Consider the following 23,914-nt stretch of genomic DNA (forward strand, 5'->3'; position numbering starts at 1 on the left):
AGATCAGACGCGCGGGCTAGGCTGACGGCCGTAGTAGCGGAGAACGAACGAATCGACGTGCTAGTTACCATACACGTGCGGTCCTCTACGCGTGCGAAGTCTGCCGGCGGCGGTGTCTTGGCTTGGTCAGACCGCCAACAGTCGGCAAGCCAATGTACCGATCCCGCGCGATAACATCGATCGCACGGTTGCGTCTTCGCGGCGGTGCAGATCGCGTGTATGCAACTTATTGTTGTTCCCGTGTCTCGTATCGGCACGGCAAGCTAGATGCCGATGGGCCATCTAAATCTGCAGGAGACTCATTGCTGGACCGTTGGAGGCACACCGCTTGCGTTTATTTTGCATAGATTTTATCGCGATCTTTTTCCGCCGATATCTGCGTGTATGCTTATAACAATGATCGGATATAACAAACGTATTATTGTGACCGATGCGATTTCTTTATAGCGCGGTTGGACTGTACTCATAATATTTGGGTAGCCAATTCTAAAAGATAACTAGCTGGTGTTGGTAGTGCGCGCAACCAACCACAAACATCGTATAACGCATGAAACTATAGCAAAAAAAAAAGCAAGGGGGGGGGGGGGTTAAGTTTGAGTAAACGAAAGTTTAGTAATTGCTATTTAGCCATGAATTAACCGACCACTGGAAATTTTTTCTGTGTACTTTTCCACTATTACACTCCACATTCCCTCTAAATATAGCTTAGTTATATAGGCAGCGCACTTGAAAACACACGGACACCAAGAAATGAAACGCCGAAAAAATCCAGCGCTTTTGGGTGCCTTCATTTTTTGTGTCTATGTTTTTTTAAGTGTTCTCCAAAAACGAAGTCATGAATTACCAACTAGATTATCAAAATGTCTTAAGCTCTAAATATAAGATCCTTGAATTATCTAGTTCTCCCAGGAAAACAAACATATAACGCTTTCGAGCACTTCTAGTCACACTAGTTCCTTCGCTGTAAAAACTTGCACAGCAATGTTGGAAACAGTGCGAACATTTCGAAAATTTCTTCTCTAGTTAGAAGCTGCCCGTATACTTCTGGAAATGAAGATTAGTTCGCTCATTTCCTCTACAATGCGCTTTCCCCTCGACTACCAGCGATATTTCGCAATAATTTTTCGAATTATATTTCAGGTGCCGCGAGCCCACGATTTTAGGAGGCGAGCGGCGCCGCCAATTCTCTCCACTTGCCCCGTCTAGCCTCCGCTAGCGAAACTCCTTCCCCGCGTTCTCCCATACCGGAGCAGGAGCAGCAGCAGGATCGCGTGAAGAAAACGTCACGGGCCCCGCCTTCTTATTTTTTTGTTTTTTTTCCCCTCTCTCGCGCGCGTTTTTGCTGAGCGGCGCACTTCCGGTGACGCGTCTCGCGCGCGAGCTGTTGCGTTTATCTCGTTTCGCGTAGCGGACGATTTTGCGCGCTCTGCACGTGAATACCTGACTAGCGGTGTAAGTCAGTGTCACAATCACGAGAACTGAAGCAGAAGCGAAAGGATGAAAGAGCATGATCGCGGCGCTAGAACACGGTAGAAAATGACATAGTTTCGTTCTCCACTCGTGCGACTACACGACGAAACAAGCAGACGAAACGGAAGCATATCTTGCTACGGTACGAAGTAAAACAAAAAACGTGCCGACTTTCGATCTGTGTGCTTTATTATTTGCCTAAACTTTATTTCGTCTATTGGAGCAATAGATTAAACAAATAGCTGATGTTGCCTTAAATAATTCTCGAAGTCGTGTGTGTCACTGTGAGTGACGTCACAGCAGTGCCACATACGTAGTGGCACAAGTGCGACTAACGCCGACTCTCCAGGTGAGAGCGCGGCGCCCGCGAGGAGAAGGGCAAACGGCGTTATATATGAGGCTCCTAAACGTGATGTTGAAACAAAATGCTCTAATTCACACGTTAGTGCATAAATTCAATATTCAAAATGCCGAACACAAAGATTGCCAGGAAACGTAAAAAAAAACTGTCGAGGAACGAATGTTTATTTAAGTTAATGAAACAGCTGCCAAATGAGAGCATGTCAAAGCTAAAACTGAACTCCTCGCTCAGATTGCAAAGGAAAAAAAAAAAACATATGCGCGAGTGAAATGGTGCACTTATGCCAACTAAGTCACATCTGCTTCGACCAACGCGAAAAGCGGGAAAGAAATAAAACCAAAGGACGATAACAAAGGAGCTCTGCCGACGATACTTTCCTCCCAAAGCTGGCTTCACTGCGCGACTCACAAGAAGCAACCAGCAGCACGTTATGCGCTGCAACGAAAACTCCTCGCCGCCGCAGCCGGGCACACCACCATGACGCAACTGACATGTAGCACTGCACCACTTCGTGGCAGTTGCAATGACAACGTCCCCAGCATCGCGCGTTCTTTCAGGTAACGACCGCCGAACTGGGAGAGTGGCGCTCACCTTGAAGGCCTCCATATCGGAGAAAAGGCAGGCGCTCTGCATGCGCGCGCGCAGCACGGCGCCCTCGGGGTTGCTGCCCAGCTTGACCAGCGCCTCGGCGTGCTGCTCCAGCATGTCCTCCGTCATCGGAGCCGGCTCCTGTTCGTAAGGCTTCACTCAGTATTGCGTTGATGAGGTTTAACATAGCAGAGAAACGCATAAGCTATGAGAGACGCTGTGGTGAGGAGCTCTGGATTAATTATGATCACATGGTGTTCTTTTTTTTTTTTTCCTTTTTTTTTTTCTTAACGTGCAGCCGACGCACTCTAAACGGGCGTGTTCGCATTCCTCAACTATCGGGAACCGGCCACCAGGAGTCAAACCTACACCCTCGTGCAGAAAGGCACAGCCACTGCATGAGCCACTGCCAAGGTTGCACTCGGTGTTGACGCAGAAAGGTTACCGAACAGAGCAATGCGAAAACGGACGCTATTCGCGCAGCCTCGGTAATTCTTGTGCGAAGCTTGAACTTGTATTTAGCGTGCCTGAAACATTCCGAAAGGAAGTCTAGAATTTAGTGTTCTAGTGTTCAGACGCAACGCAACGATCGATGGCGAGCTGAAGCGCCCCAAAACAACTGCCGCTGTTCAACTGTTGTTCCGAGTTCCAACAGAGTACTTGCTGACGCGTTTACTCTGCATTTCTCCCACCTTTTGCGGGGTCTACATGGCCAAGAGAAGGCGACGACGTCGTACCTGTGTGACAGGAATGTAGAGGGGCTCGCTGCTCCCAAGCAGCGTCATGATGCCACACCGGCGCAGTACACCCTCGCGCACGACTTCCTGTTCTCCTGGAAAGCATAAACAGAACAGCTGCACCCGCCGAGAAAATACGGGCCGCGTGTCCGACAGCAGAACGACGGGACAAAATGTCTGCAAGAACAATGCGACAGGAACCTGTGCTGGTTGTCGCAGACTCCTTCGAGCCGCTTCCCGCGACGGCAGTATTGTCCCCGGACTCGCCCTTGTCACCTTCTGCGGCAATGTCGTCGGGACACTCGTAGAATATATCCTCGTCGCTTTCGCTTGACCCCGACTTGGGCTGGGAGCCAGACTCGTCCGCGACGATGTTGCGGCGGTCTCGTTTTTTCTTCCTTTCTATGCAGTAGTTCAGCATCTGCGTGCAAACGCGCCGAGCCAGCGTGGGAACAGAGTTGCCGTCTGAGGCGCGGTCGCCTGCAGGCGACATGCAATCTGCTCGACCATCTATATTATAAGGGTTCGAGGCAGTGAGTTAATAACTACTCATTCGTTCGATCTTACAACTCGCTATACCTACATGCGCCGGTATGAACCACGTAAGTGACTTTACAGCCATACAAACGTAGGCTTTTAAATGCATCCCCCAAAGTGGCTGGGTGACACGGGACTGCAGATTTAACTGAAGTGTAGCGTCTCGTTGCGTCCACGTATACTGTCGTTGTCACCCTTGTCTAGAGCACGGGAATGGCCGCCTCCAGGGCGCTCCTGAGGCTGCCAGCGACGTCTAACGGGGCAGCTGCTGGGCACATTTGGGCCCAGCAGCATATTATATATATATATATATATATATATATATATATATATATATATATATATATATATATATATCCACACACACACACACACACAAAATAGTCTTTTACGTGCCAAAACCACGATCTGATTATGGGGCACGCCGTGATGGTGGACTCCGCAATAATTTTGGCCACCTGGGGATCTTTAACAACGTACACCCAATGCACAACACGGCACAAGGGCGTCTGTGTTTCACAGAGCGCGGGCATCACGACGTGACCGTCGTGTTGATCAGTGGTGATCATGTTTGCTGCCTTCGCACTCTCTGTCGCGTGTTCCGCACAGACTGTTTCTCTGAAATTGAATGTTCTGTCATTAACAATACACTAAAATTACGTATGATACGGTAGTGAATACGTTTAGGTACATGATGATCGACTTGTAGGCATTCTAAATGCTTACCTTTAAAGCGTCTGCATGCCCTAAAGGTGCAGAGAACTCCTTAAAGGCGCGACAGCCTGGGGAATATAAACATTGTATCGACGTATCTGAAAAAAAGTTCTCTTTTCATCTTTCTTTCCTCCGTCCCCCTTCTCGCCTCCTTCCTCGTAAGCGCTGTACGACCTTTCGAATTTCCCCATCGCTTTCTCTGGTTTCATTGTCTGTTGCCTTTGTGTGGTTGTAAAATGCAGGAGTCATTTTCTACTCCAGCTAGAAGGAAGAAATCTCCGATCTTTCTTCTAACTCCCTCATCGGAACGCGCGGGAGAAAAACCTATTTGCTCCCATCTGGGCTGATTTTTGTTTACAGTGTTTTGTGCTTACTGGGATGAATGCGTGCCTTTAGATAAAAGGGGGCGCGTTAAGGCCATAATGTTGAACAAGAACATGGAGCGATGAAGGAAACAAGTGCGCGCATAGGCCCGCAGTTGGCGTTCCCTGCACGCGAAATGCCACGAGGCGGTGTGCGTTTCTTGCGGTGAACTAAGCTCTTCTAGTTATGTAAAGCTGCACTCATAGCTCATTTCGCGTTTAATGGGGGACAAAGGGCAAAAAGACTAATTCCTGAAACGCATACTATAGGTTCGAATCAATGTGGACCGTTGATTTACAGTAATACTAAAAGCATCTATACCATATTTGTTTTATGAGTGTTTAAAGAAGATATATTGCTTGTAGAAAGCAGAGGTGAATCTTCAAATTCTAAACCCCATGAGAGCGACTTTGTGCGCGACGGCGACGAGCGACGGCTTCGAGCGACAAAACGGGCCGTCGCTTGAACAGATCGCTCGCGGTCTTGTCGCTCGATCGCTCGGTTCTGGAAACCTAGAATTCGTCGCTCGTCGCCCGGAAGTGCTATGAGCGACTAGCCAATAGCGCGAAGCCGGAACTTGATGTACATCACTCAAATACTACAGATTGTCGCACGGAAGGAGCAACCAATTGAATATTTATACGCGCAAGGATAAGCACCTACTGGAAGACCCTCAGAAATATTTTATGCTGCTTTTTACAGTAAAATACATCGACTTAAATTAATAAAGCACGCGTCACGCTAGTTTCGGCGCGTATATTCCTATGCTGCTGCCCTCATATCCGCAACACTGGGGAGACGTCGCTCAAAATTGTAGATCGCACGGGGTACGACTTGTAGGCGACGAGCGAACGCAGCAGCCATCTCCATCGCATCGCTTGTCGCTGTTGCGCGCAAGATCGCTTGCATGGCGTTTATACTTAAAACAAAAATCGCCCAAATAGGTTTAACAAATTTAACTTGACGTCCCGGAGACCTTCCGACTCCTCCATCAGGGGTGACCACAGGGACAAAGAAACGGTCGTTGGGAGCGTTGCCACCCGCTTACGTGCAAGGTAGCTTCCCGAAAAAAGCCAACGCCAGCTAGGGTCGCGAGCCAGATCATTAATAGGCTCATGCAGCATCTGGAAACCACTCCTGAGAAAGGAGTCGGAAGGATTCACACAGGTTTGATTAAATTGAATGGTTAGTGTTTATTTAATTTGTTTAATATTTCAAGTGCTCCTCGCAGGACTAACCGGGCTGATCTCGCCCTCGGCATAACGCCGACGCCTGTGCTAAAATTTCCGGTTCCGATCTAACTTCGTATCGGTCAAAGGCCACACACATCTCAACTTGCCCCTTGATGATACGCGACTCCCCGCCGAAAATGTTTCTCACTGGGCCAGTGTGTGCAAGCACCTTCGAGAGTATACACGTTCACCTCGCGATTCATTTCGCCGCCTAAAACAGTCCAAACTGCTGATCTTCAGGTTTTTCTTTATTATTATTATTATTATTATTATTATTATTATTATTTTGCAATGTGTATTCACCTTAGCACGAAACGGTCTCATCTTCAATAACAGAGAAGAATAAAAATTAAGTTATGCGGTTTAACGTCCGAAACTGCACAACCATGGTTACGAAGGACGCGGTACATAATGGAGGACTCCGGATAAATTTTGACCACCAGGGTATTTCACGTGCACCCGAAACAGGGCACCCGAGCGTTCTTTTGCATTCCGCGCTCATCATAACGCTGCCGCCGCGAATCCATCCCGCGACGTCGTGGTCGGCAGCAGAACGCCACAACCACTGAGCCACCGCGGTGGGTCAACAAAAAGAGAACATTTCGCAGCAGCTTTTTGTCTTTTCTTTCCGTTTAATACGTGCTCGCCGTGCCCCCGCCGTTCTTGTATTTCAACGTCGGCATTAAGGCTGACGAAAGGCGCGGCACCACGTGGTCCCAACACTTTCTTCACTAACACTCGGGCAGCGGAGACGCGCGTGACGCACCTGAGAACGGAGGCGGGGCTGTCACGCACCGTATACGCGGTCAACGCAGAAAGACGTCATGCATCGCAACGCTAGTCGTGCTCTTCCACGCAGCTGCCTCTCGCGGCTGCACGACGACACGGAGACTAAAAACGAAGAGAGGCAATGTGGACACTTGTCCACTGCCTGCGAAGGCGTCCGCGGTCCCGTCTGACGGGTGTTGCACGCGCGGGGCGTGCAAAAGCTGGCGCGAGGGGCTCGACAAACAATGGGACGGTTACGGGCGATTACGTCCAATTAGCAAATTGCTGCCCCACTCGCGCGCTTAATCGCCAAGAAGCAACCCGCCGCCGACGGATTAGCTCGCGCGCAAGGGGGGCGCCACGTCCTTATACTATACCCGCTCCATTTACGCATCACGGTGCACACAGTGGCTGATAATGATACCGACTCGTTCTTACTCCCGCTCAGTACTTCATCGCCTACTTTTCCAAGTGCCGTACTAGCAGAGCGTGGGTGTAGGCCAGTTGGTTATTCGTGATTTTGGGAAGTTACCGCAAGAAAACACGGGACTTGAAGAAAGGAACAACACGACGCGGTTCTGACGACTGATGATTTAATGAAACGAACGCCAAGCTTATACAGGGTGCCCCACATAACTTGAGCCAAGAATTTAAAAATGAAAGGCGCGTCGGAAGCGAATTGAAGCGAACGCATGCTATTCGCAATAGCATACAGTAACTCATACATGTTTTTTTTTTTTTCTGTTTCCCCCATAGCTCACTAATTAATTAAGCTTAGTTACCCAACTATTTAATTATTGACTGAGGACCCCGAGTATGATACACAGATTTGTAGAGCACCTTCAGAAACCACCGATCTAGTTGTTTCCTTTACGATACGTCTCACGTAGTCCTTTTGGCCTGGTTGCAAAGAAAGCCCGCGAAATATGAAAAAAGCCACGTGACGGAGCGCTTGCGCAGTAATATCGTGCTGCTCTCAAGCGTGCGTTCAGTGAACAAGGTCGGCTCCCGTCGGATGACGGCGAAAATGCACGCTGCTGGCCGCGCGCTGCCAATGAGATAAAGAACGTCCTGCCGCTTCCTCGTCGCCAGTCAGGACACAGCCGACTTTGTTCACCGAACGCACGCTTGTGAGCAGCACGATCATAATCATCATCATCATCATGTTTTATGTTTACTGCAAGACGAAAGCCTCTCCCTGCGATCTCCAATTACCCCTGCCTTGCGCCAACCGATTTCAACTAGCGCCCGCGAATTTCCTAATTTCCTCGCTCCACCTAGCAGCACAATACCACTGCGCAAACGCTCCGTCACGTGGCTTTTTTTTCATATTTCGCGGGCTTTCATTGCAACCCAGACAAAAGGACTACGTGAGACGTATCGTAAAGGAAACAACTCGATCGGTGGTTTCTGAAGGTGCTCTACAAATCTACATATCATACTTGGGGTCCTCAGCCAAATTAAGAAGTTGGGTAATTAAACTTAATTAATTAGTGACTTATGGGGGAAAATATTCTGAGTTACTATAGGCTATTGCTAATAGTATGCGTTCGGTTCAATTCGCTTCCTATAGCTTGGCGTTATATAGCCACGCACCATCAATGGCCACCTGCAACGCTGCGCTTTTGTTATACTAGATGTTTCTTCTTACGCGGAAAACGTTTTTTTTTCCTTTTTTTTAAGAAACTGTCAAATTTAGGCCCCTGACTTTCTTGCTGGCTAGGCGGACATTAGCGGCAAGAAAGATATCGACGATAATTTCGTGAATGAACTAAAATATGCTAACCACCATTTTAATTACAAACCTTACGGGTACATGTAATTGCCAAAATGAAGTCTAGGTGTACTGAAGTCCGATCTGCTTAGCGGAATTCCTATAACTAGCACCACTCTCGAGATATGCGACTTTAATATGAGCTACGAAATACATTGGCGTTCCCGTTAACAGTTTTCCAAAACCGTGCCTCTCACTGTTCGGGACGAAATGGTATGGTCTATCTTGTGACGTCCGTAAAGCCCCAAGGGCGATGCGCACAGCGGAGAGAAGTGACCAGCTTAGCAAGCCATTCATTACTTACACTGGAAGAGTGCAGTGACACGTCATATAACACATGAATGTAAAGAAAGAAACACGTATAAGTCCTGCGACAACACCACCACTACCCTGCTAAAACAAAGAGTAATCCGCAGAAGAAGCTAGTCACACCACATACCTGAAGTTTTTGGTGGAGAACTGAAGCAGCCAGGTTTGGTGTGCCAGGCTCCAGACTGTGTAAGAAAAGATTAGAAAACTTGTAACGCGCTTAGTTGCAGCAATAATAACTGGGCACCAATTTACAGAGGAGTAAACGTCACCAGCAAACGGTCATGTATAGCTCATCTTTCTGTATGTTAGGGGTATATATGCGAATATTCTAAACTTTCGAATAACGAATCGACTATTGCCCCATTCGATTAGGTCGTCGAATAGAATGGTCACACTTCGTAAATACGAATATTTTTCGTATCTTTATGAATATTTCAAATCGTAAACTGTGCGCAATCAAACGTACAATTGGAACAAGAGTACGATCAATTTCGACTCCCCAGTTCTAGTATGCATAAATCATAAGAATTTGCGTAGTGGAGCAGCCTACGCCGCTCAGCGAGTTGAATTTGCCCTTCTAAACCGCGCAGAAAGGGGGTTAACCGAAGGGCCCGATTTTTATTAGTTATATCATAAGAAGCCAACAAACAATGACACCAAGGACAACATAGGGGAAATTACTTGTGCTTAATAAATGAAATAAAGAAACGATAAATTAATGGAAATGAAAGTGGATTAAAAAGCAACTTGCCGCAGGTGGGGAACGATCCCACAACCTTCGCATGTGAAGGTTGTGGTATCCCCATGTTGTCTTTGGTGTCAGTGTTTGTTGGCTTCTTCTAAACCGCGATCCTTCACACTCTCCGAAGAGCCCTGGTCATGCGAAAAACTGATTATTTGTTCCGAATGTTCCATTTGTGCTTTTAATAAGCAAGGCTTCATGACGTGCAACGTAATGACAAACTTGCTAACATTACTAATGCTAGGAGATCTATGACAATGATGAAGACAGCTGTTCATTATTCGAAAAAGCCTCTGATATTCGATTTTCGACTGGAAATATTCTCTGCCTATTCGGTTCGGTCTTAAAAATTACTATTCGCACACCCTTAATACATATTCATCCGAAAAAGAAAAAAAAATATTAAGTAATAGTAGAGTAAAAAACGTTTAGCGAACCTCAATATCGGAAGCCGCGCTTATACAAATGTCTGGAACATAGCCTGCGCATGTGATCATTTTTCTTTTTCCCATTCCTTCCTATTCGCAGAAATAGTTCACGAAGGAAAGAACGTTATAAACGCCGTCCGAAAATGAGAGACACACGAGTTTTCGGTCTCCAGTATTGACACGCGTGTGTGTGTGTGCTTTGAGCACGAATGTAACGGTTTCGTGGCAGCCCAAACGAGGATAGAGAAAGAGAACGAGGGAAAGTCAGGAGCTGAATAGCTGAATAGCCAGGCGGCGGACACTATAAACGCTCTACAGTTCCATGAGCTCAAAATAGCGCGACAAAACGGCACGGAGAAAAGAAATCCTGCCGTGGCATAACCGCTAGACACGGCGGGCTTACGTCAGTCCCCAGTTTCCCGCAGCCGACCGCCGAAAGGGAAAGCAATTGATGTTGATTCTGGCGCAGTATTGCTGGCGATAACGGGGCGAGTAAGGGCCGATTTACGCTCAAACCGCCCATCGCCGCACGCCGCACCGCATGCATGCGGTTCGTGAAAAACGGGCGGTCGTCGCGATCGGTCACAAAATTGCATTTACGTTCAAACCGCACGATGCGGCGCGGTTCGCATGCGCCCTCTGGTTGTCCTAATAGGCACCCAGCAACTGGCAACATGCATCAGCGAGTTCGCAGCCTCGAGTGCTGGCGACCAGCAATATTTCGCACCGTGCCAGGATTTTGTTATTACGTTTGCTGTATTATTAGTTATTTTTTTATTAGTTAGCTCGAGCGGTTCGAATGCGCCTGCATCCGCACTTCGGTTTGGGGACGCGACGTCTGTTGAAAGCTGGCAAACATTCCGCAGTGCGCAGAGCAACACTGTTCGAAGTCGGCAACTATCGCCAACAGCAGACGACACTAGCATATTTTTGTCGATGTAGGTTGAAGCTTCCGCATCATGGTGAAAACGCGACTCCTGCACTGTCACATTCTGTGCTGCATGTGTGGTATTGACGTGGTGACCCACCTTTGGAACACTGTGCAGTCGTCTTACCTGTGCCGCTTTTTTGTTATTTGTTTATTGCTACCGCATAATGTTGCGACAACATACGTCACTATGCGCTCGGTTGTTTACGGCGCGCTGGCGAACTTTTTGTAGCTGTGCTAGCGAAAGCTTGTGTTGTGGACAAGCGACGCACCATCGCTCCTCGGCTGGACGAAGCACCAGCGCGGAAGTAACGGGATGCGACCCCATCGCGAGTCGAGTTCTGATCCTTCGTCGTCGCCCTCAGCGTCTCGGCTACCGGACAGGGACCGAGAGTTTGCCCCCTCGAACACATGCAGCTCTCACCTGCGTCTTTTGTAGAAAATAAACGTAGTCTGTTTTCTGCCACCAACCGATGCGCACTCCATTCACGGATGGCGCCAGACCCCGCACGTAACACAGGCGATGAGGCAGGAGTTGCGAAGCGGATAATTTTTCGACCGTGGCTACAGGACGAATGCACGGCGCTGTCGAGCCTTTCTCGGGCAAATCATGGGAATCGTGGATCCAGCGCCTCGATTTTACTTCGTGGCGAGCGACGAAGCCGTGTTGAGTCGCGACACTTTCGAACACCGTGTGCGCGCGCTGATAGCGCCGAAGATCCCGGCAGAAGTCAACTTAAATGATTTAATGACACTTCTTAGGCGGCACTTCGACAACAGGACATCCGAGCTTTAGAGCCGGTACGTGTTTCAAAGACCCGACCAACGGCCAGACGAGTCGATCAGCAGCTACACTGCAGTCCTCGGAACCTTGACAGCCGACTGCAACTTCGGAGCGCTGCCTTCGGCTACAATATCGACGACGTCACCTGACACCCAAACGACCGCTGCAGCGGGGAACCCAACTATGCCGTCCCAAGATGTGATGCGGCGGGACAGGTTCGTCCGCGGCGTCTGGGACGAACATCTTCCGCAGAGACTGTTCGCAGAAAAAGCCTGACACTTCAATGCGCTGTGGACTTCGTCTTGTCAGCGGAAAGTGCGTCAAGGCATCAGCGAGATATCAAAGGAGTGGTAAACTCGGGGGAAATTAACAGGACGTCGCAAATCAAGCCAGGAGGCAAGCATACGTCAGCGCGACATTGCTATTGATGCGACGGCTTGCATGACCCTGAAACATGCAAATTCAAGACAACCGAGTGCTGTTTCTGCTCCAAGGAAGGTCACGTCTAGCATGCCTGCATCTCAAAGAAAAAGAAAAACACGGAACCACGCTCCGACAACTAGCAGCTACGGGCACACAGTGTCAAACCATCACCTGTCAGCAAATCCTCCTGCAAGCTGCACACAGATAGTGTACGTACACACTGCCCCAAGTTCCTCGTGGACTTGATAGTGGAGGGAAAGCCAGTCCAGTTTGAGGTGGACACAGGTACGGCATGCTCCCTAATAAGCGAGGACACGGACTACAGAAGGTGGAAGAAAAACATTCTGTGGCTTTCATGCGAGCCGCTCGATTTGTGCACATGGTCAGGTAAACAATTACACGTCCTGGGCTCCGCACAAGTTCATGTGATGTTGAGATCAAAGGACTCTCTGCTGCCATTGTTGGTTATGAAGGGCACCGGGTGCAACCTCCTAGGAAGAGATTGGTTTTTGGCACTTCAAATTCAGATGAAGGGGATCAACCACATTGGAGAGCCAGCACTAGAAATTACAGAGGTCGTGGGATGACACCCAGATGTCTTCAAGGAAGACATTGGAAGCTATACAGGTCCTTTAGTTCACCTGGAACTCGAAGACGGTGCGACAGCAATGTTTTGCAAGGCTCGTCTGATTTCAGTGGCGCTGCAGGCGCTTATGGAACATAAGCTTGACCATCTACAGCGCCAAGGCATCCTAAAACCAACGCAGCATACCAAATGGGCAACCCCATTGGTACTTGTTCAGAAGACCGACGGTACACTCAATGTCTGTGGTGACTACAGGAGTACTGTTAATACTGTTACTGTTAATGCAGTAGCGAAGAAGGCATCTTACCCACTACCAACTACAGATGAAGTGTTTGCAAACCTACATAGTGGAACTCTCTTCTCAATGTTGGATTTTTATCAAGCATATCAACAACTGAAAGTTGATGAAGAAACAGCAGCACTGCTCACAGTGAACACCACAAAACGACTATTCAGGGTGGAATGCCTCCCATTCTGAATTTCCGCTGCACCAGCTATCTTCCAGTGCCTGAGGGAGACAAAGATACCTGGAATTCCAGGGGTGAGTGTTCACCTTGACGACATCATTGTCAACGGGAATAGTGCAAATGAGCACGGACAGCGTCTGAATCAGGTTCTGTCGAGACTAACTGAGAAAGGCTTACGCCTCAAGAAAGAAAAGTGCAGGTTCGGAATTACGTCAGTTTAGTTTCTGGGACATCGAATTGATGGCAGTGGTGTTTGCAACACCGAGAAAAAGGTTGAGGCTATACTTCAAGCACCAAAACCATCTGACAAGACATCCCTAAGGGCTTTTCTGGGCCTTATTTCATTTGACGACTGCATTTTGGAGAACAAAGCAATGGTCGTGGTGGAATTGTATAGGCTCCTAGAGAAAAACACGCCCTGGAAGTGGAAGAGCAAGCATCAAGCCAATTTCGATCGAGGCACTTAAGGAGATGATTCGTGCATCTACAGTGCTCGCTCACTACGACGAGACAAAGCCCCTTCTTTTGTCTGTGAACGCATCGCCGTATGGCGTTGATGCCGTCCTCGCTCGGGAAGATGCAATTTGCCGAGAGGCACCCATTGCATTCAGTTCATGAACACTGGGAAGTGCCGAAAAGAGCTACTTCCAGCTCAACAAAGAAAGTGCAGCAGTAATCTACAGCATCAGTCATTTTCATAAGTACATAGCTGGCCGGCATGTGACCATAACAGATTGCCAGGCATTGATTGGAATCGTGAGTGAAACAAAGCAAGTACCCCGGGTCTTTTCATCAAGAATTACGCGATGGTGCCTTAAACTAGCGACGTCCGATTACAAGTTGCTGTACAGGCCTGGCCTACTGCACCAAAATGCAGACACTCTAAGCTGACTTCCACTTCCGGCACAAGTTGAACCTTATACCCCAAGAGACGTGCTCATGTTGGCTACCATGCTCAGCTTCGAGCTTTCAACGTGTCAACTAGCACGAATGACTCGAGAGGACTCAGTTCTGTCCCAAGTGCTGGAGGCTGTTTCAAACGGTGAAGTTCATAAAGTGCCAAAAGAACAGTTTTCATCGTGCCGGAAACTGGAGACTGAGCTTTCAGCACAGGAAGGGTGCCTTGTTAGATGCTCCCGGATGGTAACTCTAAAACAAAGGCGAGAAACTACCTTCTTAAACTCGCACCTGCAAACCACCATATAATTGTGGTCATGAAGGCATGTGCACGAAGGTAATTTTGTTGGGCAGGCATTGACGCAGATATCGAACGGCTTTCTAGAAACTGTGCAACTTGTTGTCAACACCAAAGGGCACCAGCCAGGGCACCAGTGCCCAAATGGGAACGCATCAGAATGCCTTGGGACACAGTTCACCCAGACTTCGTTGGTCCCATAGAAGGCAGCATGCTGGCTTATTGTTGTGCACACATACAGCAAACTGTTGGAAGTGTGCTCCATACATAATACACGGTCTGCCGCATTGATTGAGGAACTCCGGAACCTTTTCGCAGCTTTTGGGCTCCCCAAAAAGCTTGTGACTGATAACGGGCCATCCTTCGTTTCAGTAGAAGTTGAGAGCTTCCTAAAGAAGAATGAGGTGACCCATGTAACGAGCACACCGTACCATCCTACAACAAATAGCCAAGCAGAAAGGATGGCTTTTGAAACAAAACGAGCATTAGCCAAAAACAAGGACGGAACATTCGCGTGTAAGCTGGCCCAGTTTTTCTAGAGCAACACACCACCTGCACATCAACGGGTGAAATGCCAGCTGCACTTGGGTTTGGGCGTGAGCTGGATACAGCTCTCACGTGCATTCAGCCCCAAGCAAAAGCGAACAAAATCCATACCAACTGCAACAGGGACACAAAGTCGAGAGTACTCGCTGGCGGACAAGCAGTTTTCTTTCGAAACTTCGGAGGGAATCTGATCTGGACAGAGGGAACGGTTTTGGAAAAGCTAGGCCACAGATCGTGGCTCATTAAAGGCCCCAATAGGTTAGTGCGATGACAATGTGACCACATCAAGCCCGGTGTTTTGAGACACCCCACAGAAGATTCGGCGACACAGGATAAGGGCTGTACGCTAACCGCGAGCAGTGTCCCGCTCCCATTTATGCTTGGGATAAAAGCAGATAACTCCACGTCATCAGAGGCCACTCTCTCAGGAATGCTGAAGCCTTCGCAATCATCGGTGACCAAACCAGAGATTGGCACTGCCGCTGAGATCGTGCCAAACACAACTGCAGAGTCATGCCCGCTGCGGGAACGACACCCTCCGGATCACTATGGCAACTCCATCTGAGAAGGGAGGAAAATGTTGTGTACAAGCGATGCACCACCACTCCTCGGCTGGACAAGGCACCAGTGCAGACGAAACAAGAAGCGACCCTGCCCCAAGTCGGGTTCCAAGAATTCTCCATCACCCCCAGCGTCTCGGCCACTAGACAGGGACCGAGAGTTTGCCCCCTCGAACACATGCGGCTCTCATCTGCATCTCTTGTAGAAAATAAACTCGGTCTGTTTTCTGCCACCAACCAATGCGCATTCCTTTCACGGATGGGGCCAGACCCTGTACGTAACAGCTTGGAAGAACGCGCATACACGAACACACAGGTGTATCTAAGCCAATGAACAAGGGATCTGTCACAGCAACAGCATGGCCTGCTGAAGCGCCGCAGCATTATCTATTAACATACTCCTATACAGATGGTTCTATTATCACGGAATACAGCTGTGTTGATTGACAAGTCACTTCGTCACCGAGCACGCATGTGAATCATCAACAGTGGCTTGTTGATTTAGTTGCACTTTGCTGCTGAGGTCTCTTTAGTAGCTGCCAAGTTAATAGTGAGCCTACAATTGCTTACATGATGTAATATGGCATCGCACTTCTGAACAATGATGTAACACTGAATGAACGTACAGGAGCGCACAGAGCTAGCATTTGTTCATTCTATGTTACGTCATTATTTCAAAGTGCACTGCCATGTTAAGTCATTACTAAACAACTAGCCATGAGTACGTCTTGAGCAATTGATTACAATTATGACATACATAAAAGTGATATGTACATATCACAGTTACTTCAGGCAGAGATGCTTGTCAGATATGTTTTCAAGAGAAGAATGTTTGCATGAAACCATTATTAATTCATATTGCTGAAAAGACACCCCATATAGGCGTGAATTCACCTAATGTTTACATTTCTTGTTGGTGCTAAAAATGTCCCTGCCAATAGAAGTAGTGTTATGTCATTCATGCCTTAAGAGATGACAGAGGTTTACAGGGCACACAAGCAGCAATGCCCATGCATAAAGGCCTGGGTCACCAACCTGCTGCCCCTTCACTATTTATCCGTACCTCTATCAGTATTTAAACAATGTACAGCTTGTGGTCAAAGTGAATACAGGCATGCTTGCTCTCTCAGCAATGGCGACAATCAAGGATGATTGCCTTGAGACCGTTTGCTGCTGTCAACATCATTTATGCATGCATTCTTTTTATTCTTTTCCCTAGATAAAAAAGAAGCGTGCACAGTCGGTGAGCTATAGCAAAGTAATGTTATTTGATAGCGTTTGGCATGGCCCTAATCCCATTCATGTAGTGACAACCTAGCTAGCTAATGCACAGCCACATTAAAAAGAAAGAGAAGTGCATAGGCTAACAAACAGGTGCACAGTACGTGTACTTCATCTCAAAGCAAAGCAAGATTATCAAGCGACTATAGAGATCTAGATTAAGGGGATGCAAGCATTGAGGCCCCCTAGTACTTCGAGCCTCAACGATTGCATCCCCCTGATCTAAAACTCTCTAATAAGCTTTGCAATGAGTGCAGTGATCTTGCATGCGAAATGGTTGACGTAGTCAGTCGTTTTATTTTTGCCTTTCTGAATCAGTAACAGCTTAAACAGGTACACGACAATGAAATGAAATGCTGGCTCATGTGGTGCACAAGACACAAGTAGGGGAGAACATTTGCCAAGTCTGCTGTAACACCAATTCCAACATGCAGTAGCTTGTAGGCAATGAATGCAGGTTTATTATGTCAGGGCAACTTGCACCTACCCCTAATGAAAGAACAGAATGTCTGCACCGTAGACATTAGTTAATTAGCAGCATGTGCGGGGCAGCACAAGAAAGTAAGGGAATGTTTGTTGCCATTTTTTGTTTTCATAACCAACAGACAGTTTCTTGGGTGGAGCTCTATGATGAATTCATATTATGTTCTGTGTAAATCTGTAATGCGGGCATGTTCTATTATCCAATCACTTCATGGGTAGTCAAATGAATGCAGGTAGCCCCATAAACACTGTGAAACGGAACGCAGAAATTTCCACTTAAGAAGCCATAGTGACTCACACTCTGTGCTGAACATAAAATAGAAAAAATGCATAGTGGCAAATTGGGTGCACATTCTCATCTGCCATACAAATCCATATATTACAAGTAATCTTTCACTCGTTCTCGTATTTCTTACAGTTGCACAAACCTTACTGCAGCATCCTCTGTGGAGTAAATAATCTTGCCAGTCACAGCTACTTCTTCACTCTATTAACATATATTAGCCCCCAGGCTCTCCTGCATTCCTTCATGCATGCTACAATAGCATGGCTGTGCTCAATCACCTCTTTCATTTCCACTGAAATGAAGATGGCATATATTTGTTACCAAAATATGCTCTAAAGCATAACTGTTTATCATTCTTTAAGCCTCTGAGAAGTAAGAATGGATGTTCAGCCTTGCTGTTGTGGCATTTCATAGGTTCTAACCCACCGTCATATTTCTAAACAAGCAATGATGAAATTATATAATCAAGCCATACCATTAATACAACTGAGGTATTGCTTTCCCAGGGAGTCTCACTGCCACCTCCCCAATTTCGTAAATAATTAGACATGTTGACAACCTCGACATGTTGAAGTTACCTTCACAGCCTGTGTTTTAACACGACAAATTAACCAGATTAACCAAACAGCCCTTACATCATTCTCTTAATCACTTGATATACTAACTAGCACATGGCATTATAGTCATACTATTATATTCTGTTTGTATGTTTGGTGAATTGCACAAATCATTTTTGTCGCCCTTACAGCCTAGCTGATGCTGTCTTTCTTTGTAACAATGAAGCAACAACCTTACTTGGTGCATTGCTGTGAGAACTATAACTAGCTTCACAGTAGCACTGCACATGTACCCTCAGACCACATCGTAGACATGCTTCTGTACATACTAGAGGCTAGCCACAATCAGCATAATTTTGAAATCTAGATGAACAGGGTGCAAATTCATGTGTACCAAATAAATGTCTGTTCCATTGAGAGGCTGTGTGTATGCGATATAGTTATCAGTTCACTATACTTATGGCAGAAGAACAGAATACACAGAACAACAAAATCAAGTTCTCTCTGAAAAGCTGCTTTTTGCCACTATTGTATGCAGCAAAGTAAGACTTCAGAAAGCACAAATATGGCTTAGAACGACAGAAAGCTGAGCTAGTTGGTAAGGATTCATTGTGAAAAAAAGAGGTGAGGTGTGCAGACAGAAAGCAAGAGTAGAGAAGTGGACTTCTCTACTCTTGTGTCCCATCTGCACGCCTCACCTCTTTTTTACATCACAAATATGGCTTGGGCGCATCTTCTTGCATTGTGAGGTGGGCGAATGTTAATTTTTTTCAAACAGAAATTGAACAAAAATAGTAAGTGTCAAATATTGAATAGTGACACGATGACGTGAGTACTTGTAGTAGCAATATTTATTTCCGTATATTTAGGTACTACATCTTAACCAACTAGTGCGAAATAGAGCTAACTATTGGGGACAAAGGATAAGTTTTAAATGCAAGGCTACTAATGTTATATATAAAAAAAATACTTGAATAGTGTATCAACAACTTTAGAGCCTCATTGCAAAGAAGCTTTCCAAGAAATAATGGCTGCTGTATGAAGAGCTTCCAAAAATGCAAAATAAATTGTTTCCAAAAAAACATGAAAGTTTTAGAAAAAACAAACATAATGAAGGGCCAATGTTTTGCGGACACATGTAAAAGGACTTGTTGCAAGGAAAACAGCACAGACTTGTCACATAAAAGATAAATCTGCTAGATCGAGATGGGTGGTTGGCTTTAGGCAAAAAAAAGCCTATGGGAAAGTTTTGTGCCAATACGGCTAAAAGATACATTCGTTACCGTGCTTGCCCTTGGAAGGCTGCATACGCTTGTTCACATGCAAGTACTTGTCACATATTCGTTGTTAAAAAACTTCCAATTTATATATTGACACAAAAGCCTCCTCTGATCACGGAAAAAGAATAGTATTGTCATATAGTATACATAACATTTAGAACATCAGGCTACTATTTTTCACATTACGCAAATACTCATGAAAGACAAAACTGCAAGAAACAGCATAACACTTTGGCATAATCCATAACAGATTATATCAATAAGTTTCCCATTTCATCAGGCAAAGTTGCATAGGGCAGATGGGATGTGATAACTGTGATTCAGAGATGCGTTATTGTATCTGAGCACAAGTATTACACAACTGATCATTGTGGGAATAAAGAAATAACAGGCATTGATTACCAGTATGTCATCATGTCACTTCTATCTGAAAAGTGACTATCATATCAAGTCAAACTTGCAACTGGCAAACTTGCATTGAGAATCATGTTTATGTGCCCATATATGTGGGCCCCATGAACCGTTGCTTTAAGTTATGACCAGTGTCATGTCATTCCTGTAGGTAAATGTGGTTTTGCACAATACACCTATAAAACTTTTGATCAGCATCCTAGTACATTTCCTTAAATTTGCACCACAGGCTTTCTGTCGCAACACCCTCTTCGCACCCATGATAAATGCTGCAGTCAGTAAAATAGAGCTTTAGATTATTTCCGAAACTGCTTTCATTCCAGCAAGTAGACGCCGAGCAGACACTGTGCCACAAGTGAACATTTATGAGAGCATTCATCCTTGCTGTTTATTAAGGTGGCTGCAAGGTAAATGGAGGGAAAGTGTACAGGTGAAGCGAAACTCCCCTGTCGCATGCACGTAAACAAAGCTTCTGGTTATGGCGTCAAAACATTTTTTTCATCAATCCTCCAACAATGGAGCATGTACTGACAGGATGGAAAGCAGACACCGAGCAGACGGTGTGGTGCGATGAAGACATCTTGAGGGTCATTCAGCCTTCCTATTAACTAAGGAGCCCTGCAGCTTCCCCAGTGCGGCAAGGAACTACTGAGATGGAGTACAGCTCACAGAACAAATTGTTAGCGTGAAAGGTTGGTGTCATGTTCCAGGGCTTCCGTGAACAAAGAGGCAGACTGAACTTGAAACATGTTTTATTGCATGGCAGCAACTTAACGTGGCAGAATGACAGCCAAGGAATGTAAGGACAAAAAAGTACACCACAGCTTGGCGGCCAACGATTATATACACATAGTGAGCGAGGGTGATGTGATCGCAATACGGCCCGCATGACAGAAAGGGAAACGCTATCACACATGTACACGTGTACAGATATGTGACACTTGGGCAGTGGCAGAGAAGGTGTTTTGCTATGTCGCCACATGTGCAAAAGATTGCATAAGGAGCATTTGCATAGCTTGCATTACAGCACATGACACCTAGCACAAAATGAATAATTGCAATACGTGGAGCAGTGATATAACTTCTAAGCTGTTCCCTAGCCTCCCTCTTCATAAAGTGTAAAATGTGCAGAGACAGCTCTGGAAACAAACGTGTACAAAGCAAGGAATCTGCTTTGATACAATACTTATATTGAGAGGCATAAGAGCATAAGCGACCAGCGATGCTTCTGCAATGTTTATTACTGCAGAGCACATGTAATTGACAGAAAAAAATCGCAGACAATTACGATACTCCCTAATACGAAATTTTAGTGCAGCTCTACATGTGTTGTCATTTCGCTGGCAAGGACAATCGGTCTTGTGTGGCATGTTGCAAACGGAGCGAAGTGCGGCACCACTGCCTTGCCAATCTGGAGATCGCGTGAGCCAGCGCATGGGTGACGCGTGGGCGTGACTCACAGAAGCCATCGCCAACAAACCTCCCAGACATTGCGTGCTACTCTGGCACCATCTCGTAGCTACTGTCACTGCACTTCGCTTTTATTCGCACGCTTTCGACATACACTCCTCGGCTTACTGCCTCATGGTTCTGCTGCACCTTCCTATCCACTTTCCGCCTCATGCCTCTTCTCACTTGCCGATTTTTTAATCTCCCACTGCATGCTGCCTTTGCTCTCATCTTTTGCTGAACTCGTTCGCTCAGTTTAACCGAGGGAACGAGTGGTCCTCACAGCACAACAAAAGCTAAAGGAAATGTGCTCAAAAGTAAATGGAATGACCAGCGAAAGGAATACCCTGAATGCATGCACTATAAACCACGTTAAAGGATTGACTAAATGCACGATAGACATGGTCTACAAGATACCTTTGACACGTGGGGCTGATTACATGCGCCAAACAGGCAGGTGCGTAAATGATTGACTGTGCGACCATCTATACAACTGCAGTCTGATACAAGCACCCCGAGACCTTGCCATACATTGCGCTTCATGCCGTATCTTCCACAGGATGGGGATCTTGCTGAAATGTAGTAATCAAAGAAAAAGAAGTCATGGAAGCCTACAACATCAAGATGACCCCATGTACCATCTATATCACTCAACAAAGAGATTAGCTTAATGAATGACAATAGATGGCGTGGTTAGACTGGGAAGAACATCCCTGAACATGCGAGTAGGCCATATGAAGGTCTCATTTTCCGAAAAATAAGACAGTTGTTAGTTTGCACTCGGGTGTCGTGCATTGTTTTTCTCTTTTAAGTCCTGTCCCTTCGTCACTTTGCGCAACAGTGTTATGTCGAACCAACTAGCCCACTGGGAAATTTTCGTTAATTATATGTAATATGCTCTGAGTGCACATTTATGTGAGTCTTGTTTGCAATGCACATGTGAAAGACGGCACAAAAAAGGTGCAATATTAGAGGTGAGCAAATAAGGATTTTCAGGGCCGAATAGTATAATGCCAGAAGCAAATTGAATCGAATACTTTTCTAAAAATGAATAGCCATTATCACTATTAACATAAACTGATGTTTATATCCGTGTATTTTTGAAGTTAGCAAGTTTCTGTAATAGTATAGTACCTTACTAAGTATTGTATTTGAAAAACACAAATTGAGCATACGAGCAAACAAGTACTTTATTCGCATGCACAGGGCTCTTCAGAGGATGCAAATGATCACTGAAGAGCCTGTAAAGTGTGGCTGCCTGAGTGACGTAGCCTGCTCCTCTACGCAAGTTCTCATGTTTTATGGCTATAGCACGCCTGTCATGCTGAAAATTTACCATACTTTTCTGCAATTTAGTGTTTATGTGGGTGCAGTTGGCATTTTGAAATACCTGAAACGTATGAAAAAAATATTCACATTTACAAAAAGTGACCACCAAATCGAATAGGGCACTATTCGATGCATAATTACAAAGTTACAAATATTCACACATCCTTATGCAATATCAACAGCTTAAAATTATGGTTTCAACACTTACATACACACTACATGCTCCAGCAGCCAACAGAATATCATATATTGACAAAAGGGTGTTTAACTGGGCTACTTGGTTATTCTTCGAGGATTGTAGCAGCAGAACTTAAGGAAAATGGACACAGAAGGAACGACTAGACGAGTATGCAGCTGCATTGTCAACTGATTTCTTGATTGAAATTCCCACTATTATTGATTTCATCGCCATATCTCTTCTCTTATACATCTGAGGCTGTCTCAAGAAGGTGACTTCCTTTCTTGTCAAGGCCACTGATGGTGTGCTTACACATTGCGCTCCTGTTTTACTTCTCGAATGCCTCAAGGATCTCCTGAGTTAACCTATCGTCGTTCCTTTTCAGGACTTGTACTTCATAGTTATGACGAGAAAAGTTTGCGAAAGTCTGGTGCCTACTGTCAGCGGCGTGTGTGTTCGTGTAGTGTCTCTGCATTTCTTGTCGGACGGGGTGAAGCAATGGAGCAAAACCATTCTCAGGAGAAATGAGATAAACGTGCGCACAAGAAACAAACTTACGAGAGTCTCAACAGAAAATATTTGCAAAAGAAGCCTCCAACGCAAAGATTTCTCGCCATCAACTTAGCGTGCACGATCATTGTCAGCAGTGAGATAGCCGAGCGTCTAACGGTGGTGTTCGAGCATTGTGTAGCACCGTCGATTGATTGCTTTCTACCAGTGCTCACCACGCGCGCGAGCTGTAGAATGCGCGCTGTGGCACAGTCACGCATAAGTTGTGTTGCCAGCGCTCGATATGGTTTCCCACAACATAGCTTCGTGCTGCTTTTCAATTCTCGTGATATGTTGCAATTAAAAATTCCCAAGACAGTGTTAAGAGAGCGGTAAAAAAAAAACATATGAGAAGGTAGGCACAGCAGCTTGTGAACCCACTCCTATAATATCTCTACCCGCGTCTGTTCGTAAATGTGTGTGTTTTCTTGCGTTTGTCAATTTTTTTAAATTTCCCACATTTCTTTATATTTGAGTTTTTCTTAGTTTTCGCGTTTGTGTGTGAATACGTGCCTGCTACCATACGTGTTTGCGCTTACTCTTATTTCTGTCCTTTTATATCATATTAGCATTTGTTATTGCTAGTTTTTTTTTTA

The 23,914-nt window shown here is 46.0% G+C and overlaps 1 protein-coding gene across 3 annotated transcripts in view; it reads right to left on the minus strand.

Moving 5' to 3' along the window:
• Positions 1 to 23,914, minus strand: part of Rab3GAP1 (RAB3 GTPase activating protein subunit 1) — a 330,004-nt gene that overhangs the window by 43,284 nt on the left and 262,806 nt on the right. For all 3 annotated transcript variants that reach the window (XM_050190865.2, XM_050190864.2, XM_055061565.2), the window contains exons 16-19: positions 8,984 to 9,038; positions 3,358 to 3,577; positions 3,157 to 3,251; positions 2,423 to 2,560 (exon numbers count right to left, since the gene is read on the minus strand). In XM_050190865.2, coding sequence (XP_050046822.1) covers positions 2,423 to 2,560; positions 3,157 to 3,251; positions 3,358 to 3,577; positions 8,984 to 9,038 — 508 coding nt within the window. The remainder of the gene's footprint in view (positions 1 to 2,422; positions 2,561 to 3,156; positions 3,252 to 3,357; positions 3,578 to 8,983; positions 9,039 to 23,914) is intronic.

The sequence above is a fragment of the Dermacentor andersoni genome, chromosome 1, assembly GCF_023375885.2.
Source record: "Dermacentor andersoni chromosome 1, qqDerAnde1_hic_scaffold, whole genome shotgun sequence".
NCBI classification, from domain to species: Eukaryota; Metazoa; Arthropoda; class Arachnida; order Ixodida; family Ixodidae; genus Dermacentor; species Dermacentor andersoni.